The sequence below is a fragment of the Megascapheus bottae genome, chromosome 7 (assembly GCF_031878675.1).
Source record: "Megascapheus bottae isolate mThoBot1 chromosome 7, mThoBot2.hap1, whole genome shotgun sequence".
In the NCBI taxonomy this organism is placed as follows: domain Eukaryota; kingdom Metazoa; phylum Chordata; class Mammalia; order Rodentia; family Geomyidae; genus Megascapheus; species Megascapheus bottae.
Genome location: NC_143515.1, coordinates 24,219,479 through 24,237,923, shown reverse-complemented (window position 1 = coordinate 24,237,923; position 18,445 = coordinate 24,219,479). Strand labels below are relative to the sequence as shown.

The 18,445-nt window shown below is 39.9% G+C and overlaps 1 protein-coding gene across 1 annotated transcript in view; it reads right to left on the bottom strand.

The window, feature by feature from the left end:
- Nucleotides 1-9,929: 9,929 nt before the first annotated feature.
- Nucleotides 9,930-18,445, bottom strand: part of Suclg1 (succinate-CoA ligase GDP/ADP-forming subunit alpha) — a 31,979-nt gene continuing 23,463 nt past the window's right edge. The window contains exons 8-9 of the mRNA XM_090336589.1: nt 11,353-11,541; nt 9,930-10,119 (exon numbers count right to left, since the gene is read on the bottom strand). Of these exons, the coding sequence (XP_090192715.1) occupies nt 10,093-10,119; nt 11,353-11,541 (216 nt within the window). The 3' untranslated portion in view covers nt 9,930-10,092. The remainder of the gene's footprint in view (nt 10,120-11,352; nt 11,542-18,445) is intronic.

Below are 18,445 nucleotides of genomic sequence, written 5' to 3'. Positions count from 1 at the left end.
TTCGTTATCTGCGGCCATCACTTTCAATGGGCATATGACCATACAAAATGATGTTTAGCAAAATGAACTCCAAGAAATAGAAACGAGGTTTTTTGCTATTTTGCTTTTTGGTTTGGGATTTTTTTTCCTCTTTGTGACTGTTTTGTATTTTTGTAACTTCTGTCTTGTATGTAAGTTTATCTGTTTAGAAACGCGTAAAAGGAAGCACAGGAATGGGGGGACAAAGTGTGAACAAATGCAGCAGTGACACTCATTAGGCACTGTGTTCAAAATGAACTGTACAACATGTGGGGGGGTGGGGGGGGAACTGGGAGAAAATGAACAAGAAGAAATATGCTTGTTACCTGATTTATGTAACTATAAACCCTCTGTATATCACCCGTACTATAAAAATAAGAAATAAAATAATTTTTAAAAATCACTTTCAGAATTTGGTGGCTTTCTTTTTTTTAATCTCTTAATTCCTATGAGTCAGTAATCTGAGCATGTCTTAGCAGGATATCTCTGGCTCAAGTTTTATCACAGGAATGCAGTCTAGGGATTGGGACAGGACTAAAATTATCTCAAGCTTATCTCAAAGACCAGTCTGGGAAAGACGTGCCTCCAGGGTCATTCACATAGCCAGTGATAGACGTCCTATCCACACTGGCTTTAGGCAAGAGCTACCAGCTTCTTGAAGTGCGGACCTATCTGTAGGGCAGCTGATGACAGGCAGCTGGCCTCCTTCAAATGAATGGCAGTCTTTTCTTTCTTTAAAAGTTTTATTGTACAGGTAATATATAGAGGGGTTACAGATACATAAGTCAGGTATTGAGTACAATTTTTTTTAACAGTATCAACCCCTCCCCCTAGTCTTTTCTTAAAAGTATCACACAAGGGGCCGGGAGTTTGGCCTAGTGGTAGAGTGCTTGCCTTGCATGCACGAAGACACGGGTTCAATTCCTCGGTACCACATACATAGAAAAAAGCTGGAAGTGGAGCTGAGGCTCAAGTGGTAGAGCTCTAGCCTTAAGAAAGCCCAAGGACAGTGCTCAGGCCCTGAGCACAAGCCCAGGACTGGCAAAAAAAAAAAAAAAAGTATCACACAATCACATTTGCCACAGTCCACATTCAAGGGAAGAGAAGCACACAAAGATTTGAACACTAGGAGATGGGATCATCTGAATCAGAAACTGAGTCATACTGAATCAAAAACTCTATCAGGGGACCCGGACATTTATTGTAACAGAGTCTCCAAGCAATGGCTATACACTGTATTCAGTCTTAGCCAAAAGGCCAAGAAGCAATGTTTGATGCCCAGTGAAGTATAAAATCTACTAGTCTGCGATAGGCACAATACTCTCTATTCTGTAGAAGCTGTCCTAAAAAGTTTTAATTCCATACTTCTTCTCCCATCCTCATCATAACCGGGACTGAAACACTGATGAAATGATTACCACTGTCACAGAGCCTACAATCTAGCCAAGCAGAGTGCCCAGAGAACTTACACATGCTTTTAGTGTCATAACAGGTACCATTTGTTGAGCATTTCATTTGTACCCAGTACTATGAAGAAGTATTTTACAAATTGTTTCCATTTATTTTCTTTTATAATTAATTTATTTTCTTGTTATTCTAAAGGTGGTATACACAGAGATTACAGTACATGAGTCAGGTAATGAGTCAATTTCCTTTAGTGCAGTGTTTTCTGCTTCCTCACTCTTTCCCAGGTCCTATTTAATTCTTACAAAAATCCAGTAAGTTATATACCATTATTCTCATTAGATAAATGATGGTGTTGAGACTTAGGTTGTTAAGTGGCTTATGCAGAATCATATACATTATGAATAGCCAAATTGAAAATAAAACCCAGGCCTTCTAATTGCGAAACAAATGAATATAAAATTCTAGTCCTAGGTCTAACGGTCTAAGGCTATAAAAATAGGAATGTTATGATGTTTTTCTCTTGACTATCCTGACACCCCAAATAATCAAATTTCAAATCACTTTGGCCCCACCGACTACAGCCCTCATAAATCCTGCTGAGCCAGTTGACAAGAGCAAGAGTACAGGGACTCAAATGAGAAACTCTGGTTCTCATATCAGAGACTTACTTTATAGGGTTATTCCTTCCACTTTTGTGAGGGGCAAAAAATGGATCCCAGCCAAAAAGGAAATTATTTCTGCTGGAGTTGATCAGAGAAGACATTCTTCAAACTCTTTTCCAAAAAAAAAAACAAAACATTGCAGCCGTGTGTCTGCCTCCAGGGAGGTGCCATTTAGCCCTGTCTGCACCTTAGAATCACCTAGGTGGACTGGGAACATCTCAGCTCTGCTGGAATGGCTCCTGTGAATGGTCCAGGCATTGCTGTTCTGCTAAAGCTTCCCCAGCAAGTCTCTTCTTTTGGTTTGAGTTGAGAATCCCCATTCCAATGGCCCAGACACTCTTCAGAGCTTTCATCAAAAGGAATACATATACAAATTTACCTTCTCCTCTAAGAACAAGGAAGCAGAAACCAGGATCAGGATAGGCTCAGAGATTCTTCTTCCAGATTTGCTATTCAAGCAGAGAATAAACCAAACACTCTGATTGCTATGGTTTTTGTGTGGTTTGTCCTCTCACCAAAGGTTCAAGTCTGCTTAGTCCTTGTTATAACAGTGTCAAGGTGGTGGGACTTTTAAGTGGAATAATGGGAAATTATTAGATGTTATAGGGGGCACTACCCTAAGAGCTGATTTTCACAGGACCTTTAATTAGTTCCCTGGGTAGTCCTCTTAGTTCACTGAGTAAGCTTGATTCCTAAGTCTCTTAATGACTGTGATCTTTTTCTCATGGCGTGTATTTTCACCTTTGTGATGTTATCTGCCATGAGGTCTTCAAAGTACTCAGCTGATACAGTCACCAGGCTCTGAAGACTTTAGGAGACTGAGCTACTATAAACCTTCTGCCGTAAGTATTTCATTACAGATGAAAAAAAAAAAAACCCACCCTCATATCTCAATAAAGGCCACCAGAATAGAAAAAAATCATTGAATTTTATTGCATATTTCATGAATGTACAATAAAATAAATACTATAACAAAACCAAATAGCCAAAATAAAGAAAAACAAGATCATTTTCACTGTGTCTTAGAAGTACCTGCTCATTAATTCATTAAATTCTCTATGTCTTGAAATTCATTGTACTCATAAACTGACTGACATGTTGAATTGAAACCCCTCTGTACAACTGTTTAAGGATAATTTTAAAAATTAAGTTCAATGTCCCCATACTATGTGCCAGATATTAAATCTATAATGGAAAAGGTAAGTGAGCAATACATATCCTAACAGCCTAAAGGTAAGATAAATTTTTAAACAGAAAATGTGAACAGTTCAACAAAATAAATACTAGGAAACAAGTTTGTGAAAAGTATGGGGCAGTCAAGAGGAAGGTGTAAATGAATGAAGTTAGGAAGGGGAAACAGTGCAGCCATAAAACTTAATGCACATCCTACAAAATTAAGGCAAGTGAGAGAAGGGGTAGGTTGGGAGGGATGGGAGAGGAAGTTGAAAGGGATGACACTAATCGAGACGCACTGTATTCACACAGTGCTTTGTTGAATGACAACTCATTTACACAAAATATTTTACAGAGAAAGAGACAGGAGGGAAGGAAGGAAAGAAAGAAAGGAGGGATAGAGGGGGAAAGGGGGAACGAGGGAGGGAGGGAGGGAGGGAGGGAGGGAGGGAGGGAGAAGAAAATATATATAATAACTTCTAGGATAGAAAGGAGTAGGCAACTACTCTGAAAGAGAATTAATGGCCAGAGAGTGGTTCAAATAAAGGTAAACCTAAAGACCAGCTAAGAAGGAGTTCATCAGGCTAATAGAGTATATGTTTTCAGGGGCAGTTAGAATAACAGATGAGGTATCCTGGTGATCGGAAGGAGGCTGGTGTTACAGAAGGAAGGAAAGTGGGCTGCTGTGAGTGAGGTGGGGTAAGGAGGAAGAGAAGGGAGAGCTAAAGGAATCTAGGAAATACATAAATGAGGTTTTTGAACTGAGGTTTGAAACACATGGCAATCCCAAGACTCATGAAAACAAAAAGAGAGGTTTGAGTTTTAAGGGGACTTCAGTTATAAGGCAAAAAATACAAGACAGGCAGTAGGAAATTGTTAGCACTTTGGAAGAGCTTTGAAAGTCAAGGGCAAATAAAAGACCTTGAGGCTTAAGTGGGTTGACTTTGCAGTACATAGACCTATATTCCTCTATTTCATTCTTGCTTTTCTTTTTTGCCTAAATGCCCATAGTGGCCTTCTATGAAGCTGCCTAATCAAGGTTTACATCTCCTTCTAAACACAGGCCAACTCAGACCAGTGTTCAAAAGAAAGCAATAGTATGAGGAGTCATAATTCATTTGATCATTTAACATATACATATATTTATTGGGCTAAATCTAAACTGTCCATTTTTTCATTGAAAAGTATAGAACACATGGTAGGCTATGACATTATCTGAGAGCATGACATATTCACTCTGTACCAAGTATTCTTAAACTTGGGATGCAGCTGCTGGACAGATTTGTATACTGAACTTGTAGATTAAGCATTTTGTATCTCTCTACATCATAACTTTTAGTTATGATGCCTCTGTTGGTACAGGCCAATGTTCGGATTATTATACCCCAGAGTATAATCCCATATACCCAGGACTATCTAAAAAGAATTTCTCAGACAGCCTTGTGACGGAAATGAGAGTATGATCATTATTAGTATTATTCTGCTTTGATGGCACTTTGGTAGTAGATAGATTGATAGATAGATAGATAGATAGATAGATAGATAGATAATCAATATACACTTGATGCCAGGCATCAAGTCTTCACACTGAGTTTGTTCCTGGATAGTAAGATGTTTTAGCAACTACTTGGTTTGACTATGTAGGTGGAACTGGAGTCTACTAAGGGAAAACAAAAGGAGCAGGAAATTTGCAGGTGGGTGTCTCCGAACCTGGTGTTGATCTTTTCTAGCAGAGAAGGCTGAGAACAGGATGTGGTAATGGCAATGAATGCTAGTTCTGAGTAATGATTCAGACAAAGAGGTGAAACGTAAGGTCAGTCTTCCTTTTCTAAAAAACACTTTTGAAGGGCATACGGTCTCCACAGTTGTCATTACTTACTAGGCAAGCAAAAGCAGCATGTATGCTAATGTAAGTTCAGGTTCAGAATGATCATGCATGTCTCTGTAGTGAGGATGGATTGAAGAACTTATATTTTTAAATACTCTGGACACATAATTTGGATCATTTAAAATCTGCTGTTCTGCTCCCTTTCTTTTTTCCCTGGAGTATAGCAATATCTCAACTGGCATTGACCTCCAAGTCTCTGGGTTGGAATAACATACTATACTTTTACCAGAGTAGTTCTAATCACCATTGTCCTTGCTGACTGAATTATATTCAACACACTAAGAATTCCTTGTGATTCCTTCCAGCATGAATTAATTTTATGGAGCATAATTATCTAGTTCATGAGAAACGTCTTTAATAGAATGTTCTATAGGATCTTTTAGAAATAATGACAACAGGCTTTGGTATATGACTCTGGGTGACCAGAGACCCTGTATCTTTACATGTTACCTCCTACCAGATAAAACAGAAATATTAGGGTCAGAAAGAACCTAGAAAAACAAACCTAGGGACATCATGAAAATGAAAAATGCAACAAGAAATGATTTTGCTGGGGTTTGACTTTTTCTTTCTGAACTTTGGGCATAAAGCAATTCCTTTGAGTCCTGCAGAGATGGGTCTAAAATGTACCAATTGCCTTTCATATTTATAGAGCATCAAGCAAGCACAGGCCAGGACTCCAGGAGACAGAGAGAGATGCAAAATGCAAGCTATGCCCTTCAAGATGGAATGATCTGCTTCGATAAGAGTAGATACAGGAAAGATAAATGACAGGATTGGCTGAACACCATAAAGAACGAAGTTTGGGCTATTGGGGGTCAAATATCAAAGATTTCCCCCCATAGTATTTGAAGAGAAGTTTAAGAAGAATGAAGTACAGAAGCAATAGACTTACATGAAGTTGTTCATGTGTGATGAGACACATGTGGTTAATTTCAGGGCATGGCCAATGGTAGGCAGCAGTTTGTGATGATGTTTAAAGATGATTCTCCCAGGAAGGGAACCTCCTCTAAACTCAGCACCTCATCACCCTCAACCACCCCTGGAAACCTGTCACCTGCAGGTGATCTGCTAAAGGGGATCACACTCAGCCCTAGGTCATGGTTTAAACTTCCCGTGCTGCCAGAAATTCCACAGCATTAACTTGACTGAGCAATAGAATTCTCTCAACCCCTGGTGTCCAAATTAAAGTTCTCAAATATCAAGACATCATTAGTTGAGCTGCTAAAATTATTACATCTAGAACTCCCTTATTTGAATAAAGCTATGAGGTCTGACTTTCATATTGTCAGTTTAATTTTCCTTTAGGCTTCAGCATACCTAACCCCAACCTTTTGATGATTGAGCATCTTCAAATCTCAGTTCAAGTCGGACAGAGCTAATGTCAGAGACACCCAGTACTATAGAGCTTTGGTGGAATTTGGATTAGCGTACAACTGAGATGCAACTTCAGCTCCTCTTCCAATGGCCTTTCAATTGTCTGTGGTCAGCTATCTCATCAGTGAGATAGTTGAGTTCTGATCATAAAAGCAAAAAAGCAAGGTCCTGGCTTCTGCCACTCCTCCAGCTTTATTCCATCTGGCCAGACTACACATTGACTGCTTCCTCTCAGAGAAAACCTGTTCCACGACTACAATACCTGCAGTTCCAACACGGTAAGTGCCATGAATACCTCACAGCTACTTACAACTTAGTTAACAACTTCCTTGGGAGTTCTGTCCTAAGTTCCTCCCCTTTACCTCTGAACTGGTTCAGAAATGCTACTGCTCATGCCCCTTGCCAAATAAGGCACAGGCCCAAGAGGCAGGAGAGGAGACCTTAGTTAAATTTCAGTTTTGCCGCCAACCTGCTTGTGGATTTTAGCCCTCACCTCCCTGAACCTTAACTGAAAAATGAGACCTTTTCAGATCTGCTCTGTTACAGCCCCTCTGTGTAAACCAGGAAACAGACAGAAACCAACACTTAGAAACCATGCATAGAGAACTATGTCCTGGGCCTTGTACCATTCTGCCTCTGCACTCTGAGAGACAGGTTCTTTGCTAGGAGGTTCACTTGGCAAAGTCACCAAGAGCAACAAGCACTCAAAGAACTTAAAACTGCCATCACCACCAAGACTCTAAGGTACTATGAGCATGAATCTCAGATTCTCCAGGGCCATTGCACTGGTCCAGCCTCTTAAGCCTTAGCCTGCCTTCTCTATCCCTGGCTCTGCCCTCTCGGGCTCCCAGGGTGCTGTTCTGCAGCTGCCTCCCCGACCACCTTAACTCTCTCCAACAGTCCTACCTTCTCTTGTCTCATGGGACACTTGGTAAGCTTACCTTGAAATGCCCCTTCAAATGCCCTTTTATCTATCACCACCGGCAAGAAAACAACATCAAAAATCAGTTTCCTGGCTCCACACATTTTTGTACAGGGTATAATGCAAAATTATATCAGGCAGTTCCCTGAAGGCCTATTACTCCAAAAATGCCCTGAGCTTTACTGCATGTGGAAATACTAAGTCAAACATGCTGCAAAACAGCTCACAAAATCTACAAAAATGGCTAAAACTCAAAAGACAAAAATGACTAAATGTTGGCAGCTAAATGTTGGCAAAAAAGGATACATAAGATTCCCTTCACATAAATTTAAATGAAACTGGGCCAGGAGTTCAGCCTAGTGGTAAAGTGCTTGCCTAGCATGCACAAAGACCTGGGTTCAATTCCTCCGTACCACATATATATAGAAAAAGCCGGAAATGGTGCTGTGGCTTAAGTGGTAGAGCTCTAGCCTTGAGAAAGACCAGTAACAGTGCTCAGGCCCTGAAATCAAGCCCCAGGACTGGCAAAAAAAAAAAAATTAAACTAATTTGAGTAAGAATATAGGTTATCTAGGGGGGAGAGCAACTAGGTAGAATAGGAAAAAAAAAAAAACTTTCTAGAAATGTTCCATATATAAGAAGGGTGTGTTGGGGCTGGGAGTCTGGCCTAGTGGTAGAGTGCTTGCCTAGCACGCAGGAAGACCCAGGTTCAATTCCTCGGTACCACATACATAGAAAAAAAGCTGGAAGTGGTGCTGAAGCTCAAGTGGTAGAGCTCTAGCCTTGAGAAAGTCCAAGGACAGTGAGTGCTCAGGCCCTGAGCTCAAGCCCAGGACTGGCAAAAAAAAAAAAAAAAAGAAGGGTGTGGTTTCATGAGTTCATCTACTTACCAAACTCATTGAGCAAGTCTACTAATCAAATGAGATTCCTGCATTTCAATGCATGAAAATTATACCTCCATGGAACATCACTAATAAATCAGTAATGGAGGTGGATTGGAGGAACAGATTATAGGATAGTGGAGGCATGTTGATACTTTTCAAAGTTGGGCCATAGATACACAGGAGTATATACTGTTCTCTTGTTTATTTTGTAACTATTTGAAAGTTTCCATAAAATTTTTAATAGACACCAGGCTAGTAAGTGCAATTAACATAAGAAAAAAGAGAACATTTGCTGTTGTTTGAGCTGCTCAGACTAGAGGTGGTGTTGGTCATGGGAAGCAAATGATGTGAGATGATTGGGACGTGGTAGCCAGGGTGTGAAAAGGGAAGAAGAAAGTTAATGTGAAAGATGGGGAAATGGAAGTTCAGGGGTATCAGCCTGACATGCCCTAAGTACAGCAGTTGACAAGTTTCAGGGCTTACGGTACATACCAAGTCTCATTGCAGCCCACTGTGCATAAATTCTACCCAGGATGTTTTCAAGGGAAGAAACTGCTATAAAGTCTGCAGAACTCAAAGTTGATTACTGAGTACTTAGGCCCAAGCAGACACTTATGAGCTGTGAATCCAAATCCTGACACCTGTTCCTTGTGCCCTTACCAAATAGCCCTCAGAATGTTTCCTCCTATAAAGTATCCTCCAAAGTGTTTACTCCTCCCAGTGCACATGGCATATGGCTTTTCCCTGGAGCACTTCTCTCCCTTCCTCTGCATAACCTCCTTCTGTGGCCTAGGTGCCCATTCTCCCTTTTGTGTAGTGAATACCTTCGCAATCCTCTAATCCTCACCTCAGCCAGGAAGACTCCACTGCCAGACCTTAAGATCTTCCAAGATTATTCGCACTTGTCTGTTTTCTTCAGAGTACTGACATAATTGGAGAATATTCTGTCTCCCTCTGCAGAATAAGTTCCTGTGGACAGGCACTTTGGCCTGTCTTATTTAGTGACAATTACCCACTGGAACTGCTTCTCCTTGGCTAGCTCCCTTTTAAACACGAAGCAAGATGGCAAATAGGAGTGCTGCTTTCTTGCGGTGAATATCTAAAAGGCTTAAGCTAGAATATAGGCTCTGGAAGGGAAAGGAGAATGAAGGAGACAGCCTTCAGAGCCTCAGGAAATCACAGCACCAGTGAAGGCTCTCCATTTCTCAACAAGGCAGAAGTATCCCAGTCAGGCAGACACAAAACACAACTGATGAGGAGGAGGAGGATGGAGAAGATTGTGTCAACAGCCAATGAAAACAATTTCTTACGACATGCCAAAGACTACACATATTTCTAACTTTCTGAACTACCACACACACACGAGATAACGAACACACACACGAGATAAGGATGATTCAGAGACTCCCAGCCTTATCTTATCTAATAGTCTTATCTAGAATAGAAAAATTCTATGTTTACTTCTGACAGCCTATTCTAATAAAAGTTTATTGTTCTCCACAGAAATCACACACACAGATCCAAACACACAATCCCTCCATTTCTCTACATTCCTCATTACCTAACAAATGGAAATAATAACAAGTCTCCAAAACACATTCAAATCAAATAATAAATTTATTGTTAGATGATAGATGAAAATAGCTCAATTTCTAGATCATTTTGGCTTCCCTGTGTTGGGCACAGGGGACGACAATCAGCAGACAACAGATATACACTGCTTCTGGTGTACAAGTTTTAAGGACCTTTTTGTTTGCTCTTTCAGAGCATCTTCCTCTTTTCAAATTCCTACAGAAAAAGGAAAGAAGATGGAATAAAATGATGAGAGATCCAAAATTACATTCATAGTCAAAATTATTATCTTTAGGATCTTTGATCCAAATTATAGAGTAAAATGTAGCAGGATGAGGGTACTTGAACACAAAATAACAGCTTTCAAATTTCTCTGTCTCAAATGTAGATAGAAGGCTTCAACACTGTTTCTTAAACCCAGAGGCCAAGAGGGAGGCTGCCATTACTGATATCTTCCCTGGAATACTAGTACCAAGAGTTGGTGAGACTCCCTGTGTTTATCCAAGTCTGTGATATCATGGCACATCACAGGACTTTCAATAAGGCAGCAGAAACAGGTTTGCCTATTTTCTCAGAAGATAAAACTAAACACAAATTCAGGGTTTGAACAAAACTTTAAAGACTTTAGAAATACCTGAATATATGAATAGCTTAAACAAAGTCTCATTGAAGAAAACAATACTGGAATTTTATTTTTCTAGACTGTCAGAATTAGAATGGAAAAATGCATAGAAGCTTGCTGCCACTTACTGGGGCAAAGTGGTAAGACACACTGCCTTCTGAATATAAGCAGATGCTTTCTCCTTTTCCCTACTTTCAAATAAAATTCTTCACAACCTTTACTAACCCCCTAGACTTCCTCCAAACAATACAGCACAGAGTGGTACATTACAAAACACAGAATATGAAAACATTCACTAAACCAAGATGCTCACTGCAAAAAATAAAAAATGAAAACAAAAACTAGGATTCTGAATTCTCTTCTGAGAAAACAATTTGAGCCTATTTTCATAGACAAGCTAATAATCACTGAAGAGATTATGAAAGACAATTGGTCATTTAGAATATCTTAAACTACAATATTTAATGAAAAAGGGAAAAGCAAAACAAACAAACCTTTGCTCCTCCAGTCTGAAAGCTACAATGATATGACAACACAGCCTGGGCCAGAAAACCTCAAGGCTGACTCCCTGCCCTCTTATTTACACCTCTCTCTACTCCAACTACCTCTTCACATAGCTTTTATTTGTTGCACTGAGATGTTAACCTCTACCTAGAAATAGAAACCTCGACTCATGCCAAAAACCCTGTACACAAGCGGGAGAACAAGATACTTATAGCCTCCAAAATGCTTTTTTGCATTAAAAAAAATTTCAAGCCCAAAAGAGGCCTGCTTCCCAGAGCCCCACATGGCCACTTCATGAGGACCTGCAAACCGTTCTGGCTTACCTTGTAGATGGTGGTTCCCAGCTGTGCGGGGGACATGCTGACCACAACTCCTGCTTGCTGAAGGGCAGAGATCTTCGCCTTAGCCCCGCCTTTTCCTCCAGCAATAATTGCCCCAGCATGGCCCATTCTCCTCCCAGGAGGGGCAGTTAAACCAGCAATGAAGGACACTACAGGCTTGGCATTTGGACCCTGGAGAGAAAAATGATATTTTAAATTGTCTAGAAAAGAAGCCAGCGGGGCCAGGCGCTTGGTCTAGTGGTAGAGTGTTTGCCTAACACGCATGAAGCCATTGGTTTAATCCTCAGTACCACATACACAGAAAAAGCCAGAAGTGGTACTGTGGCTCAGGTGGTTGAGTGCTAGCCTTGAAAAAGCCCAAGAACAGTGCTCAGGCACTGAGTTCAAGCCCCTAGGCTGGAAAAAAAGAAGAAGAAGCCAGTCAAAAACAAGGTCAAAGTGAGCTTTCCACATCAAGGAAAATAACTGGTTGTATTTGTTGCTAATGATAAATTTGAGCTTTCAAGTAAAATTTGGAAAACTTATATTCAACACCATTAAATTTAACAACTTCTATGAACATAAGCTCTTCTAATGAGATTTGTCTGACACTGGTAAACAGGTGATATATCGATATTGAATAATCAACTGGGTTGGCATTTACCAGATGTTCAAAACTCAATGAACTGATATTTTCAAATTTATCAATGCATGTTAAAACAAAAACTGGTCGATGAGATGGCTTTCCCCTGCCCAAATTATTCACCATACACTAGCACATTGGGCATTTGCAGTCTTGTGAGTTATCTACTCTATATAGATTATATCCAAATGTATTTACTATACTAGAAATTAACCCTAAGAAATTCTATAAATCGTTAATTCACTTAAAAGTAAATTTTTAAATGGCATTTTAAAAACATTGTAGTGAGGGGAGCAGCATTTTTCAGCTACTCTTTCCAATTCTGTTTACCTTAATAAATGATATCTGTTTTGGTATTTAAAATGGTGGTATGGGGCCGGGAGTTTGGCCTAGTGGTAGAGTGCTTGCCTAGCATGTACAAAGATCCGGGTTTGATTCCTCGGTACCACAAACATAGAAAAAAAAAGCAGGAAGTGGTGCTGAGGCCCAAGTGGTAGAGCGCTGGCCTTGAGAAAGTCTAAGGACTGTGCTCAAGCCCAGGACTGGCAAAAAAAATAAAATAAAATAAAATAAAATGGTGGGATATTGAGTTCCCCTATGACCCAGCAATCCCACTCCAGGGCATTTACCCAAATGTCCATAAACAAGGACATACTAAAGCTACTAGTAGCACAACCATGTTCACTGCAGCATTATTTACCATAGCTAAGATAGGAACCAACCCAGATGCCCCTCAGTAAACGAATGGATCAAGAAGATGTGGTACTTATACACAATGGAATTCTATGCTGCCGTCAGAAAGACGTGCAAAAAATCATATTAAGTGAAGTAAGCCAGACCCAAAGGAACATAGGCTAAATGGTTTCCCTCATTTGCAACAAGTAGTACACATCCAGGAGTCTCCCAGCAGAGGATCACAATAGCTCAAAAGCTATGTACATGTGGCCATATAGGATGAGGAGGCTAAGTGAAATGAATTCCAGGATATGGAAACAAGAGGTTTATCTTTGTTACTGCTGTTCTTGATATACTAAGTGAAACTATTTTTCTCTTTTTTCCCCCTTATGGTTTATCTCATGCTGTTACTGTATCTGACTTTGGTACCTGGTATATTGTATGTGTTTGTTTATTTGAAATAAGGAAGGGAGGGGAAAAACAAGATGATTGGAAGGGAGTTGGGAGAGGAAAAATGGGAGAAAAACATGGAAAGGGGTATCAATGTTCAAGAAGTCATGCACCCATTACCTGACGAGTATAACTGTACCCCTCTATACATCACCCTAACAATAAAATACAATTAAGAAAAAAAAATTGCCGTTTTAGCTGAAATGTAAGAAGAAAATCCAGCCTCATAGAGACATATAGTTGGAAAGGGAGAAGCATTTTAACTGCCTTACAGATAACTGCTAACATTCTTCTTTAATATTAAACAAACCTCTTCAAACAGTAATTTCCCCAAGGTTAAAGGCAATGTAGGAATCTGAAACGTAACAATGAACTTGTCCTTTCTCATCTCGAAATCCATTAATCCTCTTATACTTGGAGTAGCTCCACAATAATCTTGTAACATACATTGGTAAGTCTGAAAATACCAGTTTACATTGTGTTATGAACATCTTCCAAATGCTAAGTTAATCATTCAAAACCTATGTATCTGTGCCAGGAATGTGGCCTAGTGGTAGAGGGCTTGCTTAGTACGCTGGAAGCCCTGGGCTCAATTTCCCCGTACCACATACATAGAAAAAGCCAGAAGTTGTGCTATGGCTAAAGTGGTAGAGCTCTAGCCTTGAGAAAGCTCAAGGACAGAGCCCAAGCCTCAGCAATGGAAAAAAAACCACAATGTATTACTTATTTATCAGTATCACACAAATCTCATTAGAAGAGCTTATATGCAGAGAAGTTGTTAAACTTATGGTGGCAGACAGGAGCTTTCCAAAATTTTAATTGTCACTTGAAAGCTCAAATTTATCATTAGCAACAGGTACTATCAGTTGTGCTTTTCTGATATGGAAGGTCACTTTGATTGTTTTTCAGAAGTATTCCAAATACCCAAGTGTGTCTGCTGGTCATTCTCTTAAGCAGCTACTTCCGTTCACTGCTCCATTGCAATGGTTTACTCCTTAGCTTACCACAAAATGCTGACTCCAGGGTCAAGAGTGAATAAAACTGACTTTGTTTTATCCCAAGTAGCTGGCAGGGAAGGAGAACTGGCACCACACCAAACGCTGACTCTAGGAAGAGCTGCGTGGTCTGGCATGGATTGCTCTAGGCTCAGCGCCCTCTGCGCATCCCTATTCTCTACCTTCTGGGAACGCAGACTTCTCTACTTCTGCGCCTTTGCTCTCAATATTTTCTGTTCTGCTTGAATACCTAGAGAATTCTTACTTAACTTCTAAGACCTACTTAAGTCTTACTAAGGATTAACCCCCCACCTCCCCAAAGCACTGCTCACAAATAATACCCTGCCCCCACCCAGCCCATAAACCTTTCTGGAGTTGACTCTTGCATTAGTTGTTTATTTTCTAGAGTTATCATAAATTAGCAATACAAGGCTATACAACAATAGCTGTACAAGCTGCACAACTGTCCACTCACTCATTCTCTCTGCACAGAATGAGAATCTCAATTGGAGTGGTATTAATTTCTACTTTATCCCTTTCCTACAATGTCTCCAAAACTGAGAAGGAAAAGATAATGATATGCCTAGAATATGAAATCAATTTACGCTCTTCCCACTGCCAAAGAAAGGTCACTAGAGATGTTTTGGTTGGTGGTGGTGGTGATGGGGCTTGAACTCAGACCTTGGGCACTATCTCTGAGCTTTTTTGCTCAAATATAGCACTCTATCACTTTGAGCCACAGTGCCACTTTTGTAACTACAGATTTTCAAAGTGTAGAAAAACACTGTTTGACTAAGGAGTAAGTATAATCTGCAAACCAGATGTAGTAAGGTGAGAAAGTGAAAGCCTGAGAACAGCTGGGACAGCATCAAGATGGCCTGCACCCAGGCCCAGGACTGCTGACTCCCCCTTTCTCCTGCAGTCGGACTGCTTATCTTTCCCCAGCGTGGTGAAGTCAGCATTGTACTGGAATCCATCTGACATGCCCCTGACCTTCCCACACCAGTTTCTTCACTCTTAAAAGACAAACTCATCTTACTCAAAGGCTAGAAATAAAGAGTAAGCAACACAATTTTTACAAATAATGTGCTATTATAGTAACAACAGCAGTAGTAGCTACAGATAACAACAATTGATGAGATTGCTCTGTGCCAGATACTATGTTAAGGGGTACTGTAGCACAAGATTAGAGGTTAAGAATTCAAAGGATAGTCAGGTATCAGCAGCTCACATCCATAATTCTATCTACTCAGGAGGCTGAGTTCTAAGGATCATAGTTCAAAGCCAGCCCAGGAAAGGAAGTCCTTAGGACTCTTTTCTTTAATTCACCACCAAAAAGCCAGAAGTGGATCTGTAGTTTGAGTGCTATCTTTGAGCAAAAATGTTCAGGGATAGTACCCAGGCACTGAGTTCAAACCCCAGGACTAGCATCAATAATAATAATAATAACAACAACAACAACAATAATTCAGAGGATATGTTAGAGAAACCCATGAGGGAGAAGAAAGAGAAACAAGGGACGATTGGGCTAAAGATAAAAGAGAAAAATATGCATGGTCAAAATAGATTGCTGGCAATAGATTGGTGAAATCTGTTGAAATTATATTAGCAAGTGAGAGAGGAAAGGAGATTAACTGGAACACACTGTATAAATACAAGGGACTATCACAATTAAATCTCCCCTTGTATACCTAATTTATGCTAATTCAAAAAAAAAAAAACAACTAATGCAAGAATCAACTTTCCACTAAGAGCAATCAAGGGATTTAGAGTTGGACCTAAATACATTTTGTTAGTCACCTTAATGGTTTAATGTTACATTAACCTAAATCTTGTTCTCTAAAGAGAGCTCAGTTTTTATTCTAAAATTTAAGATTCATAACTTTTCTGAGTTCAAGATAATTTAATAATATTCTCCTCTAATATCCTAAAAATCTACTTACTTCTTCTACATGTTGGGATTAATTGGTGCCCAGACTAGTGCACTGTTTCTATAGGCCAGACTGAAAGTTAAAATATGACCACGTCTGCAGAAGGTACAAACATGAGCAAGTGAGAATGCAAACTGGCAAATCCATGAGACTTGGATCTGAGAAGATGGTTAAGGTGGTGTGTGAGGGACTGGAATACCCTGCTCAATGTGGCGTTAACTCAACACATAACAGGGAAACACTGTCTGCTTTCAAAAGGACAAAAAGCAGGCACACTGATTCAGAAAGGAAGATGGGTAGATGCCTTAAAAAGACACTAGAAGGGCACTACTGAGACGGCAAGAGTGAAGTGAGATGGGAACTAAAACCAAAGCAAAGAGTCATTATAGATGCGGCTCTGGGTCTAGACATACCACTGAAACTTTATAGGAAGAACAAGACAATTTAGTGAGTGGAAGCAAGATGAAAAATATAGGCTTCCAGGTTCCTGCCATGGAAGCTGTAGGAAGTATGACATTCATTACATAAGATAATTCTCACCAAAGGAACAAGCACCTAAAATAAGGCGATGTTAGCCAGGTGAAAGGGTACCATATCTATAATCCTTGATACTTAGGGCAGAAATAGAAGAACTGCAGTTCAAAGCCAGTTTAAAGAGAAAAAAAGAAAAAGAGTAGCCAGGCTCAGTGGCTCATACCTGTAATCCTAGCTACTTAGGAGACTGAGATCTGAGAATCACAGTTCAAAGCCAGCCTGGACACTAAAGTCTATGAGACTCTTATCTCCAATTAACCACTAGAAAACTGGAAGCAGCCGCTGTGGCTCAAGGGCTAAAGAGCTCAGGGATAGTGCCCAGGCCCAGAGTTCAAACCCCACAACCAACCAAAAAAAAAAAAAAAAAAGAGTAAAATTCTATGTCAACCAACAAGCCAGACATAGTGACACAGATGTAAAATCCCTTATTAAAGAGACTCTCAAAAATGAACTCTAGGATATGGAAACAAGAGGTTTATCTTATGTGATTGTTGTTCTTAATGTACTATTATTTCTCTTTTCTTTTTTTGCCCTTATGGTTAATCTCATGTTGTTACTGTATCTGACTTTGTTACCTGGTATATTATATATATGTTTATTTGTTTAATTGAAATAGGGAAGGGAAGGGAAGGGGGAAAACAAGATGATTGGGAGAGGGGAAGGGGAGAAAAATGGGAAAAAAGCATGAAAAGGGGTATCAATGTGTGAGAAGTAATGTACCTACTAAACCCTCTATACATTATCCCAACAATAAAATTAAAAAAAAAAAAAAGGAAAGGGACTCTCAGGCCGGGCCTGGAGTATGGCTTAGTGGTAGTGTTTACCTAGCATGCAGGAAGCCCTGAGGAGGGAAGGGGAGAGAGAGAGAGACAGAGAGAGAGGGAGAGAGAGAGAGTATGTCTCAGGCCAAGACCAATTCTGGGCAAAATTTTGAGACTTTATCTAAAAAATAAACCAAAGATTAATAACGAAGAAAAAAAAAACTATGTGGCTTAAGTGGAGTGCTTGCTTGAGCCCCTGAGTTTAAACTGCAATACCAACAAATCAATAAATGATAAAAATAATAAAAACAGTAAACAAAAGAAGGAAACTAGGAAAAACAATATTGGGAGAGTAGCGAGATTTGATAGCACAAAGAGCTAAACCAGAGAGTTTATTATGTACGGGGCACCATCATCTATACATGACTGTATCACTGAAGCTTCACGACTCCTACCACTACCAACACCTGCCACCCAGGAGTCACGTACTACTGTACTGCTCCTTTATCAATGAGGAAAAGAAGCAGCAAAGCTCGGAACCATTCTCAAGGTCATTTAGCTTCTAAATGACAGAGAGAAGAGAGCTGAGGACTGGAAACTGAATGACGGTAAGGGAAGAAACCACAAACATCCTACATCAAGTCTAGGCTTACATTCAGCCCATCAGCACAGGACAAAACCAAGTACAGCCCTTGGAATTTCCTTAAAGCAGAAGTAATTGAGCATTGTTTATGTATACCAGCCTGTAGGTGATACTGCTGCTCCCTTTGACTTTCCTGTATTTACTGTTTTTACTGTGAGGCTGTGTTTAATGGCTTCCTAATTTCTTTTCACAAACATGAAGAAAAAGCATGTTCACAGCTTTCCTGGCAAACTTTAGGTTTTTTTTTTTTTTACTCCCTTGTTGGTACCAGAGGAAATTCAGGAAGTCATTGCATGCTTTTCTCAAAATCTTGCACACAAAAGCAGCATTTGTAAGGAAGTGGAAAGTCTTGGAAAAAATCATATTAAGTGAAGTAAGCCAGACTCAAAGGAACACAAGCTCAATGGTTTCCCTCATTTGTCATAATTAGTATAAACCTTGGACTCTCCTAGCGAAGGATTACA